At 41.7% G+C, this 25,216-nt stretch overlaps 1 protein-coding gene across 24 annotated transcripts in view; it reads right to left on the bottom strand.

The window, feature by feature from the left end:
• The window catches only part of ADGRL3 (adhesion G protein-coupled receptor L3), a 493,463-nt gene that overhangs the window by 176,515 nt on the left and 291,732 nt on the right, over positions 1–25,216 (bottom strand). For 20 of the 24 annotated variants that reach the window (XR_011679905.1, XR_011679904.1, XM_071431603.1 and 17 more), the window contains one exon: positions 521–535. The exons of the other annotated variants lie outside the window; for them this stretch is intronic. Coding sequence is in view for 18 of the 20 variants with exons in the window: in XM_071431603.1 (XP_071287704.1) it covers positions 521–535 (15 nt within the window). In the remaining 2 variants the exon portion in view is untranslated. The remainder of the gene's footprint in view (positions 1–520; positions 536–25,216) is intronic. 24 annotated transcript variants of the gene reach the window in all.

Here is a 25,216-nt window from a genome sequence, read left to right as displayed (position 1 = left end):
CTGGCAGGATGGGATCCCACATTCACACTTCCTGCTCGGAGCATAATTGATTATTTTTTGTAAATGCAGAAATTGGTAATGTTGTCTGGAGAGCAAGACAGGAGGAAAATCAGATTTAATAACCAGTATAAAATTATATAGATCCATTGGAGTCTAAGTAACCACGCAGAGTTGCTGAAAAAGGGGTGCCATTTCCAAGAGGCTTTTATGCCATAATTAGATATACTTATGCACATACATATGTATGCACACCTTCCAAATTCTTTGGGGCAGGAAAATGAGTTCTCTAAGCCTTTGAATATAAATTTAATGGAAGAAAAAAAAAAGGTGGCACCGGTTAAAAACTTTTCAGCAAACGTGAGTTATCTGGTGAAGTTGAGCAGCAGAGATACTAAATAAACTTTAACAAAAAGGTAGTGAGAATTAATGACAAAGTATTTCAACTAAAACGTTAAACTGTTAAATAACTTAGCCTATACATAAGTAATATATATATATAATTTGAAAGGTATTTAATTACCTTTTTGTTCCACTTCTATTGTAGAGAGAGAGGTAAAGAGAGAAAGGAGAAAAGAGAATAGATTAATGGTACTGTATTGGCCAGGTACTTTTCTTTACCTCTTTCATAAGAAAAGGAAGATTTATTAATTTACTTTGGTATGTGAACATTTATATATATATATATAAACCTTTCCTCTGATATATACACTGGATAATATGCAGACAAGCTGAACAAAATACAGATAAATTTTAACTTGAGAAAAATCTGGCAGAAGAAAAAAAAAAGCCCAACACTTGGGATGTAACGAGCCCCCTGGACTCTACCTTGTCAGCAGCAACCTTGGACTAGTTTCATAGAACAAAATGAAATATCCATTAAGTGAAATATGACTGATACAGCTTTATGTACAGAATAAAAATTCCAGGGAGAAACTTTATATAATATACATCTTCATACGTTTTGCCAAAATCCTGTAAAACAGAGATCCCTCCCTAAAATAGGAAAATATTAACTTATAACATGGAAAAAAAAAAACTTAGGAGAATCAAATGAGGCATGTCCATGGATGCTTGTAGAGTCCTGTCCTTTGTCTTGGAGAAACACTTCAGTAAGAATTGGAAAAAAGCACTGGAAACATTGTAGCACTTATAAATAAGATCCCAAAGATTCACAGTGTTAATGAGACAAAAATATGTAAGCACATTTTTCAAAGCCCAACCCCAGAACTTGCTGGATATTTTAGTGTGAATTATTCACCTTGCATCATAATGCTGCTGAAGAGACTGTGTCCCTTTGGACAAAGCCCCTTTCAGGTGGAATAAATAAATAAATGAAGTGCACTTATTAATTCCTGAATACTTGGTACTAGTTTCTGCAGCTAACAACCTCCTGCAACAAAGTTTGTGAGTCCTCATCCAAAAGCCTCCTGCAGTTGTGGCACAGGCCCTGACTTCTTCCAGCTTGGTGGGGACCCAGCAGCCTCCACACGCCAGCCCTGCGGTTTGCTGGTTCCATGGGGCCTCTTCCCCGAAGGTGTAAGAGAAGACAGGCCCCATGAAATAACAGAGGGAGAACTGAGAGCTTGCCAGCAAACCAGGATGGCTTTGACAGCTGAGATCTCTGTTTGGAGAAGTGAGACAGGAATGCAAAGGTGTGCATGTGTGCTTTGGTTTTGTTGCCCAGAGCTCACTCTAGCCCTTTCCAGGCCGAGACATCTGGCAAGTGTCCTCTGTTGCTGGCTTTGCAGAACTCTTTGCATTCAAAAGTCTCGTTCATTTGGATGGGAAATTGCAGGCTTGGAGGAAGAACAATTTCAGGGCAGGGCTGCAAATGCTCTGGCTAGACATGTGGATCTACACGTCCCTGTCCAGAGGCGCATACAACTAGAGCCAACTGTAGCTCCCACAACGAGTGTTTACAAACTCCAACAGCCTTTTTTTACCTGGGCTTTGATTCAGGCTCCTTTCTACCTCCTAACAGGTTAAGGTTAAAGGCAAATGTTTCCAACATGTGGCTGTCAGGGCTCTAGGGAGCAGAGACAATGCATTTGAGTGCAATCTGGTTTTGCAAGGGAAGGAGCCAGCAAGATTAAAAGGCTCCAGACACAGCAGTCAGAGAAACCCACACACCACTTGTTCTCCCCATCCTGGGCTGTGGCTGGTCTCAGTTAAGTAAGGTATTCAGAAAAGCATTAAATGTCCCTGGCAAAAGCAAGAAGGCAATGTGACAGATCCCCAGATATATGGCTTCACACTGATTCCCCTGGCTGATGGTATACAGTACCTCTGGCAGTATAGAAGGCAGTAATTTACATTTCCAAACGCGCAAAAGCTTTTGTAATGCATTCAAACAACAGCATGATATTGTAAAGCAGGGAGAGAGAAGCTTCTAGAGGACATAATATATTTGTGACCAGCTGATCTGAGTGACCTGAAGCGTTGATTACCCTTATCCTGAATAGCTCATATGTGTTATTAACACTCAGTGCTGTATCCAGCTCTCTTATAATTCCAAACACGGATGGGTTTTGGTGACCTTCTGAATGGTGCTTCCATTGTATGTGTCACAAACACCTATTTTCCCTCTGCTAATTTAAGACTTAATGCTTTTGAATTTCAATAATTATTCAGCTTACATTGGGGTGCCATATTCTTCAGATAGGTTCCATGAGAAGCTTGGAGGATTTAGATCATTGAACAACATTAAAAGAAAGGATCTAATTAGAGTCTGATTATCCCTTCAGTTACAGAACATACCACTGCAAAACTGTCTTCATAAAGTGCTGGTATAATTTTTTTTTTAATTTTTCCCAGTTACAGACAATTTTACATCTGTTATGCCTGTACCAGTCTACAGAATTTAAGTACTGATGACAGCACAGGGTTTATCTTACCTACACAGTTCTACAGAAAAAAAACCAGGCATACACAACTTTTATTCTTATAGTGAGGTCTTCCATTCCTGATGTCACTGCATGGGTGGAGAACAACATCACCTTGATTCCCTACAGTGGTTGCCAGTGCCATTGACTTCAACAGTGTCAGGGGCCAAAAGGAAATCAAGGACCACTTGCTGTGTCTGAGGAGAGTTATAAACAAGACTTTCCACATACACTGATTTTCTCATGATTTTTCAGATGGAAGGAAAACTGGGGACAACACACAATCATGAGCCACTACAGCCTGTCCCCAAGCAGACTCCTGCCACCCGTTCAAAGAAATCACACAAAAGCATTAATTAACTGTTCTTACTAGTGCTGGGTTGAGGCACTGAAAACACACTCTGGCACAATTAACACTTGAACAACATTAACTGCTCATTTTCTTACCGCCACACTGAATTGCACTCAACTATTTAAGGCACAAGCACACAGTGGCAGAGACATACAGAGAGCTGTCTCCCTGGCACTGCTTCAAACCCACACAACAGCAGCATAAAACTCCTGGAAAAAAATATGTGAGTAGGGGAATGTGAAAAGGCAATTGCAAAGGCAGTGCAAAAATGCGTGCCCTGTACTTTGCTAGTTGTTTAATTTTTCTTTTCTAAAAGATGTTTAATAGTGGCCATAAGTGACATCCACTCCCTGCCCCTGTCCTTCACAGATGTGATTGATTTAACATACTCAGACTAATAATTAAAACACTCAGCACTAAACACATAGTTAATGACAAAAGAGAAGGACTAAAAAACCCGTGTTTTTGAGGCTGAACTTAGAAGCACAAGCTGCAGCTTCTCAGTCATGATAGAGTGTGTTTCATGCCAGACATGGCTGCATCTCACATCCACAACCAACTTGACCCCATGCATAGGGTGGTAAAGCTGAAAAGCAATTTATGTGTTTCTCCCTAACACACAGCCCCATCTGTGGGTCCTAGGTTGAACAGGGATATGTCTGGGAAGCTGCAAATCTAACAAGGCACCCCAAAGCACGCCCATGTAGAGCCTGGTCACAGGTCAAAGTGTTCTTCTTTTTTGAAGGCATGGTTGAGTCCTGGAGTCACAGGAGAAAAAAAAAAGGAAAAAAACCCTACAAACCAAAAAAACCCCAAAAAACTAAGAACGTTTAAAATTCAGGGCAGCAGCAGACCTAAAATAAATATACCTAAATCAAGGGAATGAAAATCACAGAATCACAAAATGGTTTTGGTTGGAAGGGACTTTAAAGATCATCCAATTCCAACCACCCAGCAATAGGCAGGGACACATTCAGCTATGCCAGGTTGCTCCAAGCCTCATTAAAACATGAAAATACTTTAAAAAAAAAAATTACATTTCAAACCCACTCAACCCCCATATATGGCTTTCCAGAAGAAAAGCTAAGAGAGCGAGCTTGGCATTTATATGACATGCTCTGGCAACCTGAAGTTCAACATGCTGCAGAAGTACCCATCTCTGCTTCTTTTTCTTCTCCCCACACATAATTAAAGTGACAAAAGAGACCACACAGCCAAGTTCAGTGCTCACTCTGTGCAGCACAGACACAAAACAAAGTACATGGCACCATTTCTCCCATCCACCCACTCCTTCTAGGAAAGCCTGGAGTCCCACTGCAGTGCAGGTAGGCGGTCACCAGACCCCAAGCGCCTTGATAATGGGAACACAGCCACAGCCACTGCAGCAAGCCCCACCAGCACAAAGTCAGATGATATTTTGCCTCTAGGCAAAGGAATTCAAACTATGGTCTTTGGGTTCACTCCCTCCAATGCAACTGTCCTCTCTAGACAAGACACAATGGCCTTTGTCTTCCACATCAAGCCCTCCCCAAGTCACAGCTAAACTCCAGTCCTGTCAGTCCCAGTGAAACACTCATTTTCTGAGCTTTTAATGTGAAAAGTTTGAACTTGCAAACAGGGGAAAACCCCTTGAGTCTTGGCTCAGGAGCAAGCACAAAGAATGGAAGAATTAGGTTTTCTGAGACTATTTTACAAATACATACGAGTAATGCTATTTTTCCATTTTTTGCCGCCAAGTCTTCCTTTACTTTGATTTTTCTTTTTTTCCTCAACATGACGGGTTTTCTAGAACACATTTAAATGGAGAACAGACCCCATTAACATTACTGGAATTTTCAGTCCAAGAGCAACCTGACACTTGAATGTAAAGCACTCAGACTTTCATTCTCCAGCCAGAGGAATGAAGAAATTATTCTTATCAAGTATATCACTATGAATTATTTTCCCTGTGGCTGACAATTTCTCTTATGAAAGAACATTCAACCTCAAGCCTCTCCAATGGAGCTCTCCACCAGACAAAAAATTATTCTACAACCTAAGCTTTAAAGTTTCCTTAGGTTTAAACTATTACAGTGGTGGGAGAAACTTAGTTTCTAACATTATTTTAAGGTCTCAGCAAACAGAGTACTTCCTTCTTCTTGGCTGTATGTAACTATGTGTGCACATTAGACTCCCTCCTGTAAAAGCTGGGGGAAAAATAATGGATTTATTGCCCAGGAGATGTGCCTGCATTTTACAGCAGATGAAGAGTTAATCCTTTATTTAATAAAAGAGAGGAATAATCTCACTTGCTTAACTTCCAGATTACATTTTTCATGTAATATGCAAGCACCAGTAAACAATGTGCTCTACGAGTACTTTGAGCTACAATGGCTTCATGTAACACATTCCTGAAATTATCACCTTCTAATTAATTCTGCTGTGAAGCACAGAGATTGGAAATGTCAATAATCTATGCTTTCATGAACCACAACCTAAATTAGATCCTTAAATATGGTATCTATAGATCTGCAGAAATCAAAGCTGTCATTTCTCATAAGTGGATTTTTTTTTCCTCCTTAGATTTCCATTTATCTGATAAATTTGTGAAACCTTTCAAACCATTAATTTGGGCTTCCTTAAAATGTCAGTGCTTTCAGTCTGCTTTTTAATACATAATAACTAAGTTTAATAGATGTTCACTAAAATAAAACTAAGGATTATTAATGTTAAAACACCTGTCAGTGTAACTTAAAGTCATCAGGACCCAGGAAACCACTAATATACATTAAGTCTTGTCCACTAGAGGTTTCTATGAGATGAAAAAAAGTGATGGCTTCCTACAAAATTGCCTTGTGTATTCTAGATCAAACTTCAGGCTATTTTGGGAGAAAGCCATCATTTTCTTAAGACATTCACATAATGGATGACAGGCATCAGAGGCTCAGGCTCTCACATGGACTCTCCCACAAAACCCAAGTAGTAACAATTGCTTTTCCATGGCACTGTCCCCCTTGAGGCAAATTTTTCTATAAGCTTAAATGTTATTACCTCATTTCCTAATTTTAGTTACAAAAGCACACAAAAAAAAATTATGCCTTTATATATTTTGTAAAGGGAGAACCAAAAATCTCTCCAGCAGAAAGCAAATGAAACTCAGGGAATTCTGACTTTTGGGATTAAACAGATCCATGCTGTGTGCCTGGCCCTGCAAGAGGAGCAAACAGCGAGCTGGTTCTCAACGATTTTGCAAACATTTGGATTTCCTGAAATTCTGTGAATAATTTCTATTCTTTCTTTGCCTCTCTCCTCTCATTATTATTCCAGGTGGCAGTCACAGTGACTGGCTTCTCTGAAGAAGCAGACATTTAATCAGCTTCAGCAGATACTGAATGTGATTGTCTGCACTTCTAAATGTATTATTCCAAGAGATAAATATTTTTTTCTCAAGTAAAGATAATTCACTTAAGATATAATGAATCCTGAAATATACTGCACTGGAAAGAAAAGAAGAAGCAGGAATTGTTATATTCAAAGCTCATCTTCAGAAGGAATATCTGATTTCTTAATGTGTATAAATCTCTTTTGTAGATGAGATTTTATGTTTAGAGCACCATTTCAAAGATAAAGCGACCTGAAAAACAAATTCATCCCTGAATTTGGAAAACAAAAAAGTTGTTTATGCTATTCAAAGTGTTTGCTGGAGCACTGGCCACCACTCACTACCCTCACAAATAGAAAAGTTGCTCTCAACTTGTTGTACACCAGAATTTTCCTTTGAAATTCACCAATTAAAAAAGAAGCAGCAAGATGAGCCAGCACAAGAAGGGAAAAAAAAAAAAAAAGGATACAGTACAAGTACTGTGCAAAATTCAATTAAGGCTACAGGTCATTCAGCCAAACTTTCCCTGGCAGTTGGCCTGGTATTGTTTCCAGCACAACAGCAGATGAGTGAGCCACCATTAAATTACAGCAGAATCAGCCACCTGGACATCATTCTCCCATAACAAAAAAAAAAAAAAAAAAGATTGCAAAAGAAGTGAAAGCACAGCTCCAGAGAGGGAGGTAAGCACTGCAGGGCTGACCCTCTGCAGCATTCATTCTGTGGCTGTCTCCTGCTGCCAGTGAAGAGCCTGATGCTGAGCACCCATCAGCCTTTTGCAGCCAAGGACACATGAGATGCAGAGATCCAGTCTCCCCAACAGAGACATGAATTAGACCTCATCCAGGCTCTAAACTTCTTTATAAAATGGGAGAGAGTCACATGCATCTGTGCATTACTTACAGCACCCAAAAAAAAAAGCTGAGCTTTTCCACAGAACATCTATTTAATAGTACCCTTCTGAAAATGGTCTGGGGGCAAACTGAGTATCAAGATACTGCTCCCCTCCATCAAGAAAGGCTTCTGTGCACATAGAGGTGGTGCAAGAGGTGCTAGCAGCAGGGTTTGATGCTCCAGGAAAGCTAAGTGTGGTTTTTCAGGGCAGGAATGTACATCTAATTCCCAGTGCTACCATCTCAGCCCAGGAGTGCTCAGAGAGAGGGCATGGAGAGACGAAGTGACAGAATGGTTAAAGACCCACAACAAAACAGCTGTTTGGGAAACAAAAAAACCTTGTCTGGTAAAATCTAACCCCAGAGAGCTCTTGTAATCAAGTCTGAGTCTAGGTCTTACTCCCTTTTGCTCATTCAGCCATTGTAACTGGGTCAGGTAAATAGACCTGGATAACCACCCCACTTGTTCCTCCTCTTGGGACTTGAAATGCACAGGAATATCACATGGCAAATGCAGCTAAGTAGGAGTAATTATTATTTGCATGGCTTTTTAAGATCTATTTCTTGCCTCCTTACCTGACTTTAAAATGAAAGAAATCCTGAAGTCTCTTAAAGGTTTGTCCTCATCCAGATGAGAGCTAAATCTGGGATGTCAAAAACCTGACAGAGCCATCAAGGCAAACATTAGATGTCTTGCCTTAAGCAATAGGTGGGAAAGGAAAAATATCTTAGGTGGGAGAGCACTGAATTAAAGCTCCATGTCTTTCAGTCCAATCTCTCTCCAAAGAGGAATAAACTGTTTGTCACCCTGCCAGCTATGAGACTAGCTATAAAATAATAGATTCCACAGGCCCAAATGAGGCTAATCATGATTGCCAAGGCATGTCTGAGCTGTGAGAAGTGAGTGAAATCTGATGCTCTTCAGAGAAAACATTTATTGAAAAGCTCTTTGCTCTGCAATAAGCCTTGGCAGTTCTCTCATGTCTTGGAGTATCTACCATATTTCTCATTTGATTGCAAGGCATATTGCTGACAGCAGCTGCTATGGCTGAGTTTCCTTTAATAACGCTTTGGTAGGTAAAACACCACTTTTTAGCTATTGAGAGAACGGTCAGGAAGGATTTTGTATCAATTGCCTCTGTCAATAGTACTTATTCTTAAGTGTCTCCAACTGGATACTGTAGTAAACTGCCCATCAAAATCAGGAAAGGATTTCCACAAAAACAAACAAAGTGACACGTTTGTTTTCCCCTCAATGAATTGGCAAACACCTACGAAGTAACTGGAGAGGTGGGATTTCACTGCAGCCACTTTGGAGGGCAAGTGAAGAGCAGGGGAAGGAGATGTTAAGACTTCAGACCGGTCCTTTGGAACAGATTTTACAATCTGGTGTAAATTTTAACAACATCTGCTATTTAAAAAGAGAAGATGAAAAAAGGAACCAAGGCGTGCTTTCTAGAATTTTTAGGCTGAAGTAATTAACACAAGTGTGCTGTACATGTGTGTGTGAGCACATATGTGCACATATGCAGAGGAGTGGCTTCCAACATTTTGGGATTTAAATAATTAACCCAAGCGTGTGTCACACGCACATACGCTCACATGTGCAATGCAAAGATGCTGGCACAGCTCACACTTTGAGGCACATTCCTAAAACACTCTGAGAGAAACTATTCTGACACAGCCCATCAACAGATTGCTAAAGCAAGTATTGCAGAAAACTGCCTGGGAGCCTTCACTTCATCTTCTCTTTTGCTTCAACCCTCAATAGTCAGAGTCAACCAAACCTCAGCTGAGAGGCAGATGTTTCAGAGGAGATCATGTGCTGGTGATGAATTGTGAAAGGCTCCCATGCCTTTTCCCCAGCTCATGCTCCAGATGTGCTGGGGGATGGGAGGGATTGTGTGCACGCCTTTGCCGTGCCAGACACACAGGCACAGCCACCTCCTCACAGAGCAGAAAGTGACACTGAATGTCGGGGTGTCCCCCCTCAACAGCCCTCTGTGCTGTGGACCAGCATCCTCCTCCTCCTCCTCACTGGCTTCCCTCCTCTCCAAGCACTCATTAATCCCCGCCTATCCTCCTGTATTTGGGGAGTGACCGAGCAGCAGAAGCGATGCTGGGAGCCCCTGCAGTGCTCTGGGGACAGCTGTGACAAGCCAGCCTGGCACCAGCCGGGGCTGCTGCACTCGGGCACCGGCACAGGCTGCGCTGGGGGATTCACTGAAGGAAGCACGCAGGTAAACCCATCAAGGGAGTACCCTGCAGCTAATGTGTGCTCTGAGCCCAGGTGTGAATAGGAAACTCTTTATGGGTTTCAGGATTTGGCTCCCCACTGCCTGAATACAGAACTAAGAAGGATGACATTGTGTTTTATGCTTATTTTTAATGAATAAAGTACTGATATAAAGCAGGAACGTAGCTGGAATGAACTATCACTTTAAATTAATACATCTGAGACCTTTAACTTGCACAGGTATATTCAGTGAAGTAAAAATATTATTCTGCTTGGAAGAACCACAAATTACAGCAATAAAATATATGCAGTGAATATGTAGAAATTTCATACTATTTGCAATGAACTGAATATCAGGCACTGCTAAGACCTATCATTTCACAAAAAAAGAGACTACTTTATTTCTAATTTAAAGCATAAGAATTTATGAAGGTTGAGGGAAGGCTTTTGTGTGCTTTTGCAACAGTTTAACTTCTAATGTATTACCTGTTCAAAAATTAGGATCCTTGAGGTTCTTGCACATTATTTACCATGCACATGACTCGAGTGGTCAATGTGTGGTGCCCTCCCCTACTTCATAGCCAGTGCAGCTATTTCCCCATGGCATCAATAGATATTTTTAAAAAGTAAAAAAAATCTTGCTAAATGGAAAAAAAAAAACAAGTGAAATGAAACATGCTCATTTTGGTATGAGATAATTCAATAAAACTGTCTACTTTGCTAAGGCTTAGTTTTTATGTAAAACAACACTTACTTATCTTGCTAGATTCAAAATGGCAAAAGAATTAAGGGTGAGGTTCAGTTTTCAGTCCAGCTTTTAGTAATCTGAAAATAGGAAACAGTGTTAAAAGGAACACTTAACATATCTAGGGGACAGAGCCAGATGCCCAGGCTATGCCTGCTTCACATAAAAATGCCCTTTCTCTCTTGAAATCTCTTTTGGATAATTTAGATGACGCAAAACCTCAAAAATCAAATTATCACATTGCCAGAAGTTCCCAGAGGGGCATCAATGGGGCCATGCTTTTATGGTGACACAGAGGACTTGGCCCTCTCCTTTCACTGCATCCTGTTCTCTTCTGCATTAAGGAGGACTCATCCAACAGCTCTGATGGGATTGTGCCATGGCCTGAACCCACGCACAGCACAAGCACAGCTTACAGCAATTCCTGGGAGAAGACATTCAGCTTCCCACCAAATTCCTAAATAACTTCGGGGATGAGAGGGAAGGGCTTTTGAGAAGAGTTGGACCAAGCAGACATGCAAGAAAGGCTGGTGAAAAGGGGCTGAAATTTGAAGTGAAACAGCTTAAGGAGTATCACCATTAAGACCAGTATGGAAACACAACTTCAAGAGCATCTGTTGACACCTATCTCGACCATCAGCCCCCACAGTTCACTGCTAACCAGGTCTGCTTTTCCCATGTTCACCTCCCAGACAGAGGACACCAGCAGGATAACAACCCATGTGTTCCTGGCAGTGACAGCACAGCACAAAGTCAGATCATACTCAGGCACAACCCAACAAACGTTTAGTCAACTGTTTGGCCTCAGCAGGCTTGTGAAAGCCTGGAATGTTGTGCATCTCCCTCACAACCTGTGGGCAAGAGCAGTGCCTTTGGTGAGGAGCTGTGTAGCCTACCCCACTGCCAGGAGCTCGTGTGGAATCTTTCACAAATGCATACTTCTATAAAAATTTAAACAACTTTCAGTGCATTACTATGTTCTCTTAGAGCTAATGCACAAAATAGAAGAAATAAGAAGAAAGTCCCCATGATGGCTCTACCTGCCTTGACTGAGGTAGAAGACCTCATCTTTAGCTCCACAGATGTTAGCCTAAATTAGCAGAAGACCAACCCATTTTTTAAAAAGGGTTCTCTGAGTTAAAGAAGCAGGTACTCAAACAGCAGTTTCACAAAAATCGTGGCACATATCTCAGTGCAACAGCAATGTTTGTGAAAATTGCAGATTTTGTGTGTGACCTGAGACACAGAGACAGGATGGAAGTGTAGGTATTACTTTGTCTGAGAGACTGCCCCTCTCTGAAAGCTCCAGGGGGAGCTGCTGGGGACTCTTGGCTGCTCATGCTGTCTCTTCTAGTGCCACACTTATATACAGAAACAAAAAAAGATGGATGGGACAGCTCTGATGCTGCATGTGTTGTCAAGCCATGGGGAACCTTCTGGGAAAGGCCACGGCGTTGGTCTGGTCATGGCCAACAGGCAAGAAATGCAAGCAGGAAGCAGCCAGCTTTGCTGGCCTCTGGATCTTTTAGTAGACCTGCCAGTTATGAAAAATACCCCTTTGACTGATGGCTTCTGGACCCCCTGTTCCATGCAAAGAGTAGGTGTCACACAGCTCCTCCCTTCAAAGTCAAGCAAGTGGTATTTCCATTTTACACATCAGGAAACCAACACAAATGCCAATACCTTGAAACTCTGACAGAGCAAGGAGCAGTGCCCTGGGACAGCTGGCCAGGAGTTTAATTCACTGTCCATTAGCTTAAAGCAATTCTTAGTTCACAAACTCTCTAAGAGTATTATCACTCAAGTTTTCAGGATGACAAAAAGGGAAAAATCAGGGATTTCTGCAGTTTTTCCCAAGTCATGCCACAAAGCCAGAGGAAAACCAGACCAGGTGTTTGTGGCACAATTTGTAGTGAATTAAGCAAAATCAAACTGTGTTTGACATATGCACAGCTGTGTGTGAACACAAGGACAGGAAAAATATGTTCAATGAAAAACTAAGATGACAAGTCTGGTACATCAGAGCTCTTCAGAGATCTGCCTGTCCCACAATAAACCTCCATTTGCTAAACATGTCTCATTTCTTCCTGAAGCACAAGTGGAGCCAGAAGAAAACATCCACAGTATTAACAGCATGGGCACATTTAAATCTCTTTCTCTTCTCTTTATGTTTTGAGGGGGAGGGCATGGGGGTGGTGAGGAGAAAACTAAGGGTAAGTTTAAAAAAAAAAAAAAAAAAACAAACCCAAAAGACCCTGTAAAACCATAAACCACTACCAGAATAGGTGTTTTAAAACCATCCATGATTTCCATCCAAAGCCACATGCTCCTTTGGATCAGAACTGTGATTCTGTCTCAGAAAACTCATCTCACTGCTTACAATTCTGGTCATCTCTGACTGCATCACAACCAAATATAGAGGGAAAATAACAGCCAAAAGGAACAGGCTTCATTTTCCTAAAGAAAGGCATGAAACAATCACTTCATTACTTACATTCACAGGAAAAAAACTGCTAATTTAAAAACTCCATACATATTCTCAACTTGTCATGTGGATTCCCTTAAGCAAAGGCCTTGAGAAATGAAAAGCATTTTGTTCATACTTCCCTGAAGTTATAAAACTAATGAAAAGACTATATGTAATGTAAAAAATTTCTAAAGGATTGGGGAAGAAAGCTGACTTTTTCATGGATATACTTTGTGTTTTGTTCCTCTTAATCCTATTTTAAACATAAGTAACACAGATGCTGCCAAACTGCATATCTGAATGATCCTGGTTTGCATGCTGGTCAAAATTTAGTCAAAATCGTGGATGAAAAAGCCAGTGATAATATTTCCACTGTGGGTGACACTGACACAACAGCAAATATACCAGATGAGGAAATGTCCTGTTCCTTTTGATGGTGTTTATCCCAACAACATCCCAGGGCCAGAGCAGAAATAGACAGCAGCCCACTAAGTGAGAAAAGACTGTTCTCCAAATAGCTCGCAAGCTAAACAAACAATATAGTCAAGGTTAATTAAAGATTGATTAATATTTCCATTTGGGAACAGTGGCAGGAAAATATTACACACTTTGTCCAAGGAAGCTGCGGCAGAGCTGGGAAATGGTGCCAAAATTGGCTTCCTGTGCTTTAACCATAGTCCAACATCAAGTGTGAAAACCTGCAAGCATAAGGATGCTTTCCTCAAGGGATGATCACTGCAAATGCAGCTGTCAGCATCCTTCCAGTGTGCTGTGTGCAGCCTGGCAAGGTCACCTTGCCCAGGTCTTTTTAAGGATGGCTGGCAGAATACAGCATGGTGGCCTCCCTTTAGACAGACAGTAAACAGGTATAAGAGAGAATTTTTCTTTTCCTCTAGTCCCACAGGTTCAGTGTTGTGAACTCCTGTGGATCACATTTGCTCAGGAGAGAGGATGCAGGCTTTGAACACTGATGTCTGGTCAATGAACTCTGAGCTACCTTCTCAGCCGTGCCACCTGTCTGGGTGCCTGCCTGCCATCAGCAGAGTCTGCTGGAGAATGTCTGGTCACAGGGAGACAGATCTGCTCTCAGGAACTGAGGTGGTTTGTTACTTTACAGCACTGTTTTCAGGTGTAGGCTTGCAAACTGGCCAAGCCCTTCCTGGTGACAGCCTCCCCATGGATCTGACTCTGTGACTGAATTCATCAAGCAGCAGGAGGGAGTAAAGTGTAAGAAATGCCCCTCTGTGTCCCGCAGAGGAAGCAACATCAAAAGCTGTTTATCTTCCTTTGAGAGCTGTGCCTGGCCTCAGTCTTTCCAAAGTTAAACTCCCAAAACAGGCACTTTGGAAAGCCATCATTCTAAAACTGGTGCACAACACAGCTGCTCCTCTTTTACACAAGTCAGATCCCAAGAGGAGTGTCTACAGCACAGACCATGGCCTAAGGCCCCATTGCCTTCTGATCACACTTCAACCCTCCCTGATGCTGGCAAAGGCTCAGAAGCTGCTCACCCCAGCACCCTGTGGTCAGGGCAGCTGTCTTTGCATGAACCTGCTGCTGGTGCCCATCCCACGAGCAGGGATAGCCAAGGAGATGACAGCTTCATCTCCACCAGCATTGTTACCACCAGTGAACCACTGTCAATGAGGTCTGAGGCAGCTGGGGATGGGAACATGGACACTGCTCATTGGGCACCAAATACAGGCAAACAACAGGGGGTTGGAGCCACAGCCCCCCTACAAATGGTCCACGGCTGTCACCATCCTTTCTGTCTCTAACAGCAGAGCACCAGGGCATTTGGTGTTCCTAATGATGATCTTTCTCCCCCATTTCTGATGTCTCCACAGCAGAAGGCAAGGTAAAACAAAACTGGAAGCAGATTTGCACGTTCACACTTGCTGTAGAGCTACACCAGACTGGCAGATGCCATACTGGGAGAGGAAACATGCCTCATAGCCACTATCAGAGCTGCACCAGTTTGCAGTGGCTCTGAATAAAGGCCTTACTGTTTCCTCTCCTAGCAATGCCAGCAGAGGCCAAGGATCTCAAAGATGTCACCTTTAAAAACACACAGACCAGAACCACAAGAAAGTGGAAAGCACAACAGCAAGAGCTGGAGTTCAGGATCACTGAGAGACCACACTGGGGTGGCATTCACTGCAGGGAAGAGCAAAATGAGATGTTTAGGTGCTTAAGGAAAATAAATGCCAAGATAGGCAGGCACCAGTGGGGCACAGTTATGCCCTTTGTTGTGTTCTCAGCTTTCCCTGAGCACGACTGCAAGGGCAGCCTAATGCGGTGAGGCGTGTGACATGCACACAATGGCTTCAGAGTCACAAGACCCTCCACTCTGAATTTCCCTACTTATAACAGCAGGAATCTACCCATTAGATTATACAAAAAGTCATGTAGTGTAAGCATGCTGTGGGGACGGAGATAAAAATTAGCACCCAACTGCCTCCCCATCCTCCTTGCCACCCCCGCTTCTCCCAAGAGACAGTGAGATGCAGTTCCTTCCAGGAAAGGGTTAAGCAGCTCTGCAAAGCACATCTTGCCTCCCCTGTTGGTATTTGGTGTGCAGAGAGGACTCCAGCTCTCAGCAGTGCAGTCCTTGGGGAGGAGCCCCAGGTGTGGCTCCACACTCCAGTTTTTGTTGCTTTCTTTGTTAATAAATCTAAAGGGGACTTTGGGTTTTTGTATGCAACATGGGCTTTACAGAGCAGGTCAGGGAAAGCTCCTGCTCACAAAGTCGAGAGTGGAAAACGGCACTGCTGCACACAGCATCATCACACCTGGGACCTGAGTGTGGAGAATGCTGAGCTTGTTGACTGTAATCGCAATTTTGCTTTGTTTTCCAACCTTTAGCCACAAAACAGCTACACTTCACAGAAGGAAAACTGAGATGGAAAAGAGAGGCCATCAGGTTAGGGCATAACTGGGCCTCCTCCTGGACCATCAGTATTCATCTAGGTCACACCCAGTCAACACAGAGTTTGCAATCATGACCTTCTCTGGAAATTATAGCTTTGCTTCCCTGCTAAAATGTTTTATCCAGCAATGATTTTGCAGCTCCATGAAGCATTCCTGATTAGATTTTCAACACTGTTACACATGAGGTCTCTTGTACAGAACAGTATCCACACAGAAAATGGGAGGATCGCCATTCAGCAGTTTTCACTGCACATTTCAAAGGAAAACAGAAAGAGAAAAAATCAAATTTATATATAAAAAATATTTTTGAAGTGCTTGGAAACTCTTTAAAAACCTTCCCACAAGTGCATTTAAGCAAACACATGTACAAATGAAGCTTTTTTAAGAGGAAAAGTATCTCCTAGCACCACACACACTCAGTAACTATAACCACAATTAAAATCATCTTTAGCACCATCATACGGTATTGCTCTGCAGTTTTAGGGCAAACAAAGAAGGAACAGAAAGTTTTCAAGTATTCCAATATTAGAATTGGAGATGGGAAAGATGCAAACCAAAAATTAGTTCATGTCAGGTAAAGTCCTCTACTGGACATTTTAAAGACAACAGGGGAAGAGAGGAGGAAAGAGATACATTATGACTAAACTAATCTAAACAGGAATAATGTGGAGTCTATTTATTAGGTTTTCTAAAAGTCATATCCAGCAGATAGAGGAATGTAAAGTGAGATCTCATATCCGGGGAACAGAAATGCAGTCTGGAGCACCAACATCATCACACTGTAAAGCAAAGACAATGTTTCCTTCCAAAATCCAACACAAGGGAGTCGGGTCATCAGCAAGAAGAAAACAGGACTGATGAATAGCCCTGCAGGTCTTGCCTTTCCCTCCCTACACCTCATATTGCAACACTCCCACACTAAGAATGAAACATCTACATGTCACTGGTCCATATGTCCCACAGAATTACAGAGAGCTTGCCCTTCCTTAGAAGGCTATATGGCAAGTATTCCTCATTGGTATCAATGAGTTCCATTTTTTGCAGGGAGGATTAGGATCAAGGATTAGGTCTTATGGATAAAGGAGACAGTGTGTTCAAAAATTCTAAATAATTACAACTGAACCTTAAACTGAATTTTTTTTTTTTTTTTTTTTGTAATCATCAGTTCCCTTTGCAAAGCTTACATGCCAAGCTTGCTATTTTTCTCACTCATCTTTTTGCAATTATGCAGTTGCCTGAGCAGCCAGGAATAGTGCAGGCAGCAGGCAGTGTCCACTGCAAAGCACCTCGAGCAGGATAAGCATCAGACATGGCTGCATTAATCCACTCCTGCAGACTAAGCCTTGCAGAGACATCACCAAGTTTTTAGAAACACTTAACTCCTTCTGTGTGCCCAGCCCTAAATATTCCCAGCTTTTAGACCAATTGCATGTTGCAGGGACACACAACAGAGTATGTGGATTTCCAGCAATTCCTTGGTATCAATTTTTAAGTCCAGGCCAGTTAGGTTTGGGGTCTGGCAGGCCATGATGTTGGAAAAGCTCTGCCATCAGGTACTGGGCTGCTAAGAAAACTTCATCTCTGAACAAACTGATTGGGCAACTCCCTGAGAAACTAAACCAAATTTTGTTTGGATTTAAGCTAAAAATATGGCTACAAGTAGTGCCAAAATTCCGTTTTCTGCTCCATCCCCACTTCAAAAACCTGCCCAAATGGCCCAATGGGAGCATCCACTGGTCCAAAATTCAGGACCACATAATGGATTCTGATTCTTTCTCAACTAGAAAGATAAGTGAGTGAAGCCAAGTTTCTCTGTGTGACGTCCAGAGCATCACCCAGTTTGCCATGCTTTCGTAGAGCTGCCACACACCACCACAGAACCGTCTCCACTGCAGCACTGGGTGAAGAGAGACATCAGCCTGCTGCTGCATTTTAATTAATTCATGAAAGAATTTATGGGATTTTTTTTTTTCAAATAAAGTCTTAGTCTCTTGTTTTAGAGCAAGAGATATTTGCGTTTTTCATTTCTTTAAATGGAACAAGGCATGTACATAATAAAACCTAAAATCAAAGGGGAAAAAAAAAAACAGAACCCTGCAACATTAATTTTCTGTTAGGCACCTCCAATTCAACATTATTGTAGCACATTGTCTTTGGAGCTTTAATGCCTGCAACTTTTATAGACCAAACCAAATCACTCTTATTTTGCTTGAAAGAAAACCTGCAGTCTGTGAAAAGAAGGCTCTAATTGACTTATTTTGCCTTATGAAAAACTATGTCCCCAAATTCTTTATGCAGTAAATTGAATTTTTAAACTGATGTTTATCATATGTGCAATTGTTTCCACAAATGAATTTTTAAACAATGATACTGGACAGACCATGCAGGCAGAGAGCTTGCCTGATGTTTTTAAAAGTAATGGTTGCAGTAAAAATGTCAGTTTGAAAAGGAAGTAACAATTTTGTCTTCCCCTGCTAATTACATAGGTTGGAAAATTGTGTTAGGACATTCATTTATGGCCAGCGTTAATCAGGAGTCATACAGCTGTAGGTCAGAGCAATTATGTGCATTTAGAAGCAAGTCCATCATTTGTGCATATGATTTTTCTTTGTTAGTTAAGAACAGTTTTGCAGTGAATATATACTGTTAGTCTCCAATAAAAGCATATTTCTCCTTATTTTTAGATCCATTACACACACACACACAATTCATTCTGGGAATGTCTGAAATTCAGCACGGCAGGCTGTATTTAGAAACAGAAGTTGTTCTCAGTTTGATGCTTTCTTACTGATCGTTAACTACCCCACAGCTGGCAATGAAATCAAGCCCCCAGTTGTCTTTTAAATGCAATAAACATATAACTGGGTCAAATTATTGCTGTGAATCATCTTTAGCCACTTTTGCATCGTGTAATTTAATAGGCATTTGTAGAAGAGCTGACACTACCACTCTCTTCTCATTCAATATTGAAAAATTTAATTGGCTACCTATTTGACTTCAGGCAAACACTGACATAAACCAGACAAACTCTCGCCTCTTGACCCTATTGATTGACCAAAGACAAACACACCATTGGTACCACAAAAGCCATGTGAGCACTAAGTTAGGCTAATTCTGCATTCCTGAGAGGGGTCACATTTTGGGACTCTCTACTGGTGTGATTAGAAAAAGGTGGTTAAAAAAAAAAAGTTTAAGTTGACTGATTAATTGTAAATCCTATGCTCTACAAGCCAATATCCTCCTGGCATGTTCCAGGAGAGCCTCTGCTCCTGAAATGTGAGGTCACCTGCAAAGAACAGCATTTGGGTTTAAAAGGCTGAAGCTTGTAAAGCTACAGTCACAGCTGTGCAGGTATATTTATGATAGAGTAAGCGGGAATGTGAGAAATGAAGTGGAAAGAATAAAAGAGGAGATGAGAGGTGAATTTTCAATAAAAACCTCCCTGAATTCAGGCAGAGGGAAAGGATAGTGATAAATAATCTCTCTGGAGATAGCACTCATCTTGACACTACTTAATGGTATCCATGCACCTAATTTCCATGGACTGTGATATCATGAGAAAGACTGCAAACCTTGAGTACCTGGGGCTCCTTCCCACACATCCTGAGTTCCAATGAGACTGTCATCCTGCTCAGATTTATGCAGCCCACAAACTGCATGGCAAAGAGAGCCAATGCCACATTAAATGCAGTAACTCAGCGCTGGGCCAAAAGGATCACAGGAAGGATGATCACAAGTTGGAGTGAAGAAGGAGAAGGTTGCACCTCTTGTGCATCTTCAAGCAGCACAATTTGGGTAGCAGGAGGTGCAACTCTTGCCAAGGTGGCCCTCAGTACCTAAGTCTGTCTTTTCTTATCCTGAGCTCCAGAGGGGGGGAAAAAAAAAAAAAAATCCCTTAGGCCTTGCATAACTGTCACCACACTCCCACACAGGACCCACAAGGCATCAAATTCTACTTTAAAAAAGGCTGTTGCATTGGAAACTTTTTACATACAGATCTGGGCACAATACAAGGAGTTTGTCCCATATCAGCAAAGAGCACTGCAGAATTCCTCTAGTTTAGTTTGATAAAAGTGACATAAAGTTGATTTCTTCCCATTAAAATAAATATCAAGAGTACGGCTTAAAAAAAACTTCTTGGTTAACTTTAGAGCTTTGTTTTGATTTATTTATTTTCTTTGCCTGAAGAGAAGGTTGTGCAAATGCTGCACTGTTAAGGAAAAGAAGTCCAAACTTTACATAAGGGCTTTTTGCCCAGTGTCTCTTGGCATGCTTCCTTGAGTCTGAGATTGCTTTGTATGGTGAAGTATTACAGAGTAAGATAACACTGTGTTATCAAGGCACTAAGGAAGGGCTTTGCACTAAAGAAATTCAGCCAAAATTCCTTTTCAAGGAGAGCAGAGACCGCTTTTGAATAAGCACTAAATTCAGCAGGGGAATAACTAATATGATTGGTTTTAAAGACACAGAAATGAGTATTTTGCTGTGTTATGAATTTTAAGCGAGAATTTTAAAACACCAGAGCAAGAAAATACACGCTTTCTACCCGCAGTTTCAGCCAAGATGATGTAGCAGTTTTATAAATCAGAAAATAAACAAATTATTGTGATTCTATTTTTGAATGGCTACTATCACAAAATACCTCTGGCTCATTTGTTCTGGCAATGTGTCTAGATTCTGCATCATAAACAGCAAATGTTTTTGTAGCAAATTGTGTAAGAGCAATGAAGATTTTTAAATGGACTTTTCTCCACCAAATTAGGCACCAATCCTGCAGATGCTTACACAGTTTGTTTCCAGATAAGGCATGCACATAGAATTTTATATCTATAGCAAAAATAGACACAAGCTGAAGGGAATATAGTTTCCAAGACTTTTGGTCCAATTTCTGAGGAGTGCTACAGTTCATCCGGACTGCTCTTCAAGAGCCAGGCTTTTAGCCCCAAAAGCCTTTCACCTGCTGTATTTAGAGCAATTATTTCAGTCTTTAAAACAAGGCAATGCAACAAATGGAGATTAAAAGAAAAACTGAAGGAATACACAGTATTTTCTGCAAAGCCAGGTATCTGACAAAGCACTCATCAACATCATTATGATATACCTTGATCTCAGGCTACAGCCAGTTCTTTGCAGCAACATTGCACAAACTTCTTGAAACTTCAAGTAAGAAATTTTGCAGAAATTCCCTGTCCCAAGGACCCTTAGGAAAGGCAGATAGATAGTTGTGCTGCAAACACAAATTTCACCCTTGCCCAGACAGGTGCAGCTCCCAGCAAGCTGAGAAAGAGTAGGATCCTCTTACACCGGAATTGGTGTTTGCACACAGTTTTCCATCGTGCAATATTTCACGGTCTTCATTTTTTGGTTATTAAAATAGGATGTTATCCAACAAGTGGAGGGGAAGACAAGGTCAGGGATTTGGTTCCCATCTCAGAAGTGGCAGCTAAAGCTGCTGAGCAGCATGTGTTTCTTGTTTGAAACGTATCACTTATTCTTATAAACAATAATATATACCATCTGTTGCAGCCATTCATAATTGATAAGATTTGGGCTGTGTTTGACTGCAAAAACCCATTTCCACATGAGTGTAGAAGTTCAGATGAAAAAGTGTTGCAAAGCAATTTGTTTGAGCTTTCTTACCACACATTACACCAACAATGCCCAACTGTCTCCAGGCACTCACATGGGGCTCTGGAAACCCCATTTATCATTTCACTGGGAAGCATCACCATCTTCCCATGGCAAAAGTGGTTTATCTTCAGTTGGAATGGCCATCTAGTGTTCAACCACTTCAGGGCTGACCAAAAACCAAAGCATAATATTAAGGGCATTATCCAAATGCCTCCTAAACATTGACAGGCTTGGGGTATCAAGCACCCCTCCAGGAAGCCTCCTCCAGTGCTGGACCTTCTCAGTAAAGAAATGTTTCCTAATGCCAAGACTAAGCTTCCTCAGGCATAGTTTGAACCATTCCAATGTGTCCTATCACTGGATGCCAGGGAGCAGAGCTCAGCACCTCCCTCTACCACATCCTTTCCTCAGGAATCTATAGAGAGCAACGAGGCTGTCACTTGAACTCTTTTTCTCCAAACTGGACAAATCCAAAGTTCTCAGCGGCTCCTCACAGGAGCAATCTTCCATCCCTTTCACTGCTCCTTTGGAAGCATTAGAGCACCTTAACATCCTTTTTATATTGTGGGGTCCTGAACTGCACACAGGACTCAAGGTTAGTACAGTGGAATAATCACCTTTTTTGTTCGGCTGGTTATGCTGTGTTTGATGCACCCCAGGATGGGGACTGTCCTCTGGGATGCCAGGGCACTCTGCTGGCTCACACTGAGCTGTTGTCAACCCTCATTCCCAGATCCCCTTCTGCAGAGCTGCCACTCCCCCACACCAGGCAAAGAACCCAGCAATTGCTCTTGTCCCAAATTTTGCCCCATTGCCTGATGCTCCAATCTATCTGTACTCCTTCTGCAATGCCTCTCATCACTCAAGAGAGTTAAAAGCAACTCCCAGTCTGGGATCATCAGCAAACTTGCTAATAGTGCATTCCCATCCTATATCCAGATCTTTGATCCACTAGGTAAATGACCTTGCCATAGAAGAATATCAAATTATTTAAACAGGGAATCTGCCTATGTGAACCCAGGCTGACTGTGCCTGGCAAATAGACTATTCTTTAAATGCCTGTCAATAGTACCCCACTATCATCTACTTCATAACTCTCCAGGAACTGGGGTTAGACTAACAGTCCATCTTATAAATTGGAATAACACTGGCTACCTTCAAGTCAGCAGGGACCTCCCCAGGTATTTGGTAAATGATCAAGAGGGGTCTTGCCATAACATCTGCTAGTTCCATCAGCACTCTGGGATGATTTCCACCAGGCACCGTAGACTTGTCAACATTTGGCTGATGCAGCTGGTCCCTCACAGTTTCACAAAAGGAAAGTCACTGCTCCCACACATTTATGGTCCTCCACCTGAAAGGACAGGCAGCCCAAGGCCTACCAGAATTATTAAAGAATTAGGGAACAAAACCCAAATAACATTGAATGCCTCCACTTTTTCTTTATCTCCATTAGAGGGGTGATCACCTTAAACAAGTATCACTCCCAGTGTTTTCTTTAGACCTTCTCTTGCTAATAAAGTACTTTTTAAAAAGCTTTGTGTTACCTGCCACAACACTGGCTAGTTTCAACTCTGATTGAGACTTGGCCTTTCCTGTCTTTTCCCTGCATGCCCAAACCACAGCTCTGTGACCTTCCTTTTACCAAGGAAAAATGTGAAGGATTCTTTTTGTGTACTCTAGAACTGGTTTGAGACTTTGTTAGCCACTTAATTTCATTTCTGAGACAAGATGGCAGAACAGACCACTCCTCTTTGAGAAAGAAACACTTTTCCTTTTCTCTGGAAATTTCTCCATATTATCATCACTGCACCACAAATTTCTCCCAAATGTGAAGGCTCAGATTCATGCTGTTTAATAAGCAAGACTGCACTGATTTAAATACTGTCCAGTTTCCTCTCTGCATCCAAATTCCCTCCAACTCAACAAGAAAACTCCCAAGTGTTTCCTTGGGCTCTCATCAAAGGCGTGTGCTGAAAGACAACTACTTTGCCTCTATTAAGACTGTTAAAAAAAAATCAGAAAATACAGTCCAAAACTTAAGACATTAGTTTAACTTAAACATGACAATTGAATCAGGTCATATTTTTAATGGATTCTATTAGAAACACTGACTTTTTGTTTTCAAAGTACCAGCCACAGAATGTAGATTTGTCACTTTCTGGTAATTACTAATATCCTCCCCCACCAGAGTCATCTGGAACATATTTAATTATTGACTTCATTGGAAATGTACATGGCACATGCTCACTCTTCTGAGTAAGTCTTTAAATGGACAAAGGCCTATTTGTTTCTCCTCTGAAACCCCAGCCCGAGCACATAAAGGACCCCCCAAATTAGGCTTCTGTTAGTTGCATGCACCACATATAAGATGCAAACACACACAAGCTGACATCCATCAAACCTTTAAGCACATGCCTGGCTGGGAGTGTCCCGGTGGTGCCAATGGGAACGGCTGAGTGAAACCAGGGGTACAACTGTGCCTTGTACAAAACACCCCTGTGGCAAGTTTATCCCTGCTTTACAGCCTGTGCCTCTGCATCTCATGCCATGGTCAGCATCAGAGCTGGCTCAGGTGTGCCCGGGGGACAGGAGCATCTTTTTTCTCTGCTGCATTTTAGTAGCTGCTGCCTCCACACCTTCAGCTCCATACTGATTACTGACTGAAAGCCTTTCCTGTTTCAGGCACTGCCAAACCCGAGTGTAAATACCCAAAGCAGCAGCAGGATACAAATGTGATTATATCGAAGCAGGACTCATTTCAGCCTGTGATAAGGAAAAGACCACCAGTAGAGATACAGTGTAATTTCATACCAAAGAGAGCCACTAGCCACTCCATTCTGCTCTCCCACATGAGGCTAGACTATGAAACTCATTTATCTTACAATTTCAATGTTTTGAGCCACGTCTTACTAATAAAAAAAAATATCTCCAACACCATCTATTTATTGTTTCCTGATTTTTCTTCTCAAAGTCAAATACTCAAGCTCAAGTCTGCATTTGCTCCATGGACTTTACATTCCTTCCACCCCTTCAGTTTTGCTGCAGAAACGTGGAACATCTTTTAGGGCTGCATTCAGAATAGCACTTAAATGCACAATTTGCTGCTTTAAATAGTAACATAGGTGGAATGATGCCAGAGTGTTTCCTATACAGACATTAAAGGTAGATTTCCAGGGAAGCTCAGCTTTCATTAGGGCACCTAAATATAATAGACTCATTTTCAAAATCCCAAGAGCACAATAGTTCCTGTTCTGTTTAGTAGAACCATTATTTTGCAGATCTGAACATCTGAGGTTTTTGGAAGCTTTCAGGTGCGTGAGTGTGCATCTGTGTGGTCCTGCAAGCCATTGTAAGGGATGAAATGGAAAAATGTGAGATTAATAATTTTTAAAGAAATAAAAAGGACAAGGCCCCGACGCTGCCTCTCCTGGGATAAAAAGAAAGGACTCAGCTGGATTACGTGGTGACATGCCAGCCCCAGCTGCACCAGCATGTGCACTCCAGCAAAGGACAAGACAATAGTTCCACTCACAGACACTGTTCAAGACACACAAGAGAGAAGAGAAAAATACCCAAAAACCCAAAAAAACAAACCAGAGTTAATGAGGTGCAGCTGAATAATACCTTCATAAAAGCAGAGAGAGAAACCAGGTAGACGTCATCTGCAAGGTAAATTAAAATTATACATCTCTGAGGATTATCAGTGAAAATTGAG

Source organism: Agelaius tricolor, unplaced genomic scaffold, assembly GCF_023055355.1.
Source record: "Agelaius tricolor isolate 1412-34295 unplaced genomic scaffold, bAgeTri1.0.p SCAF_8, whole genome shotgun sequence".
NCBI lineage: Eukaryota > Metazoa > Chordata > Aves > Passeriformes > Icteridae > Agelaius > Agelaius tricolor.
The sequence above is the reverse complement of the archived record's forward strand: the minus strand, read 5'-3'. Positions and strand labels throughout refer to the sequence as shown.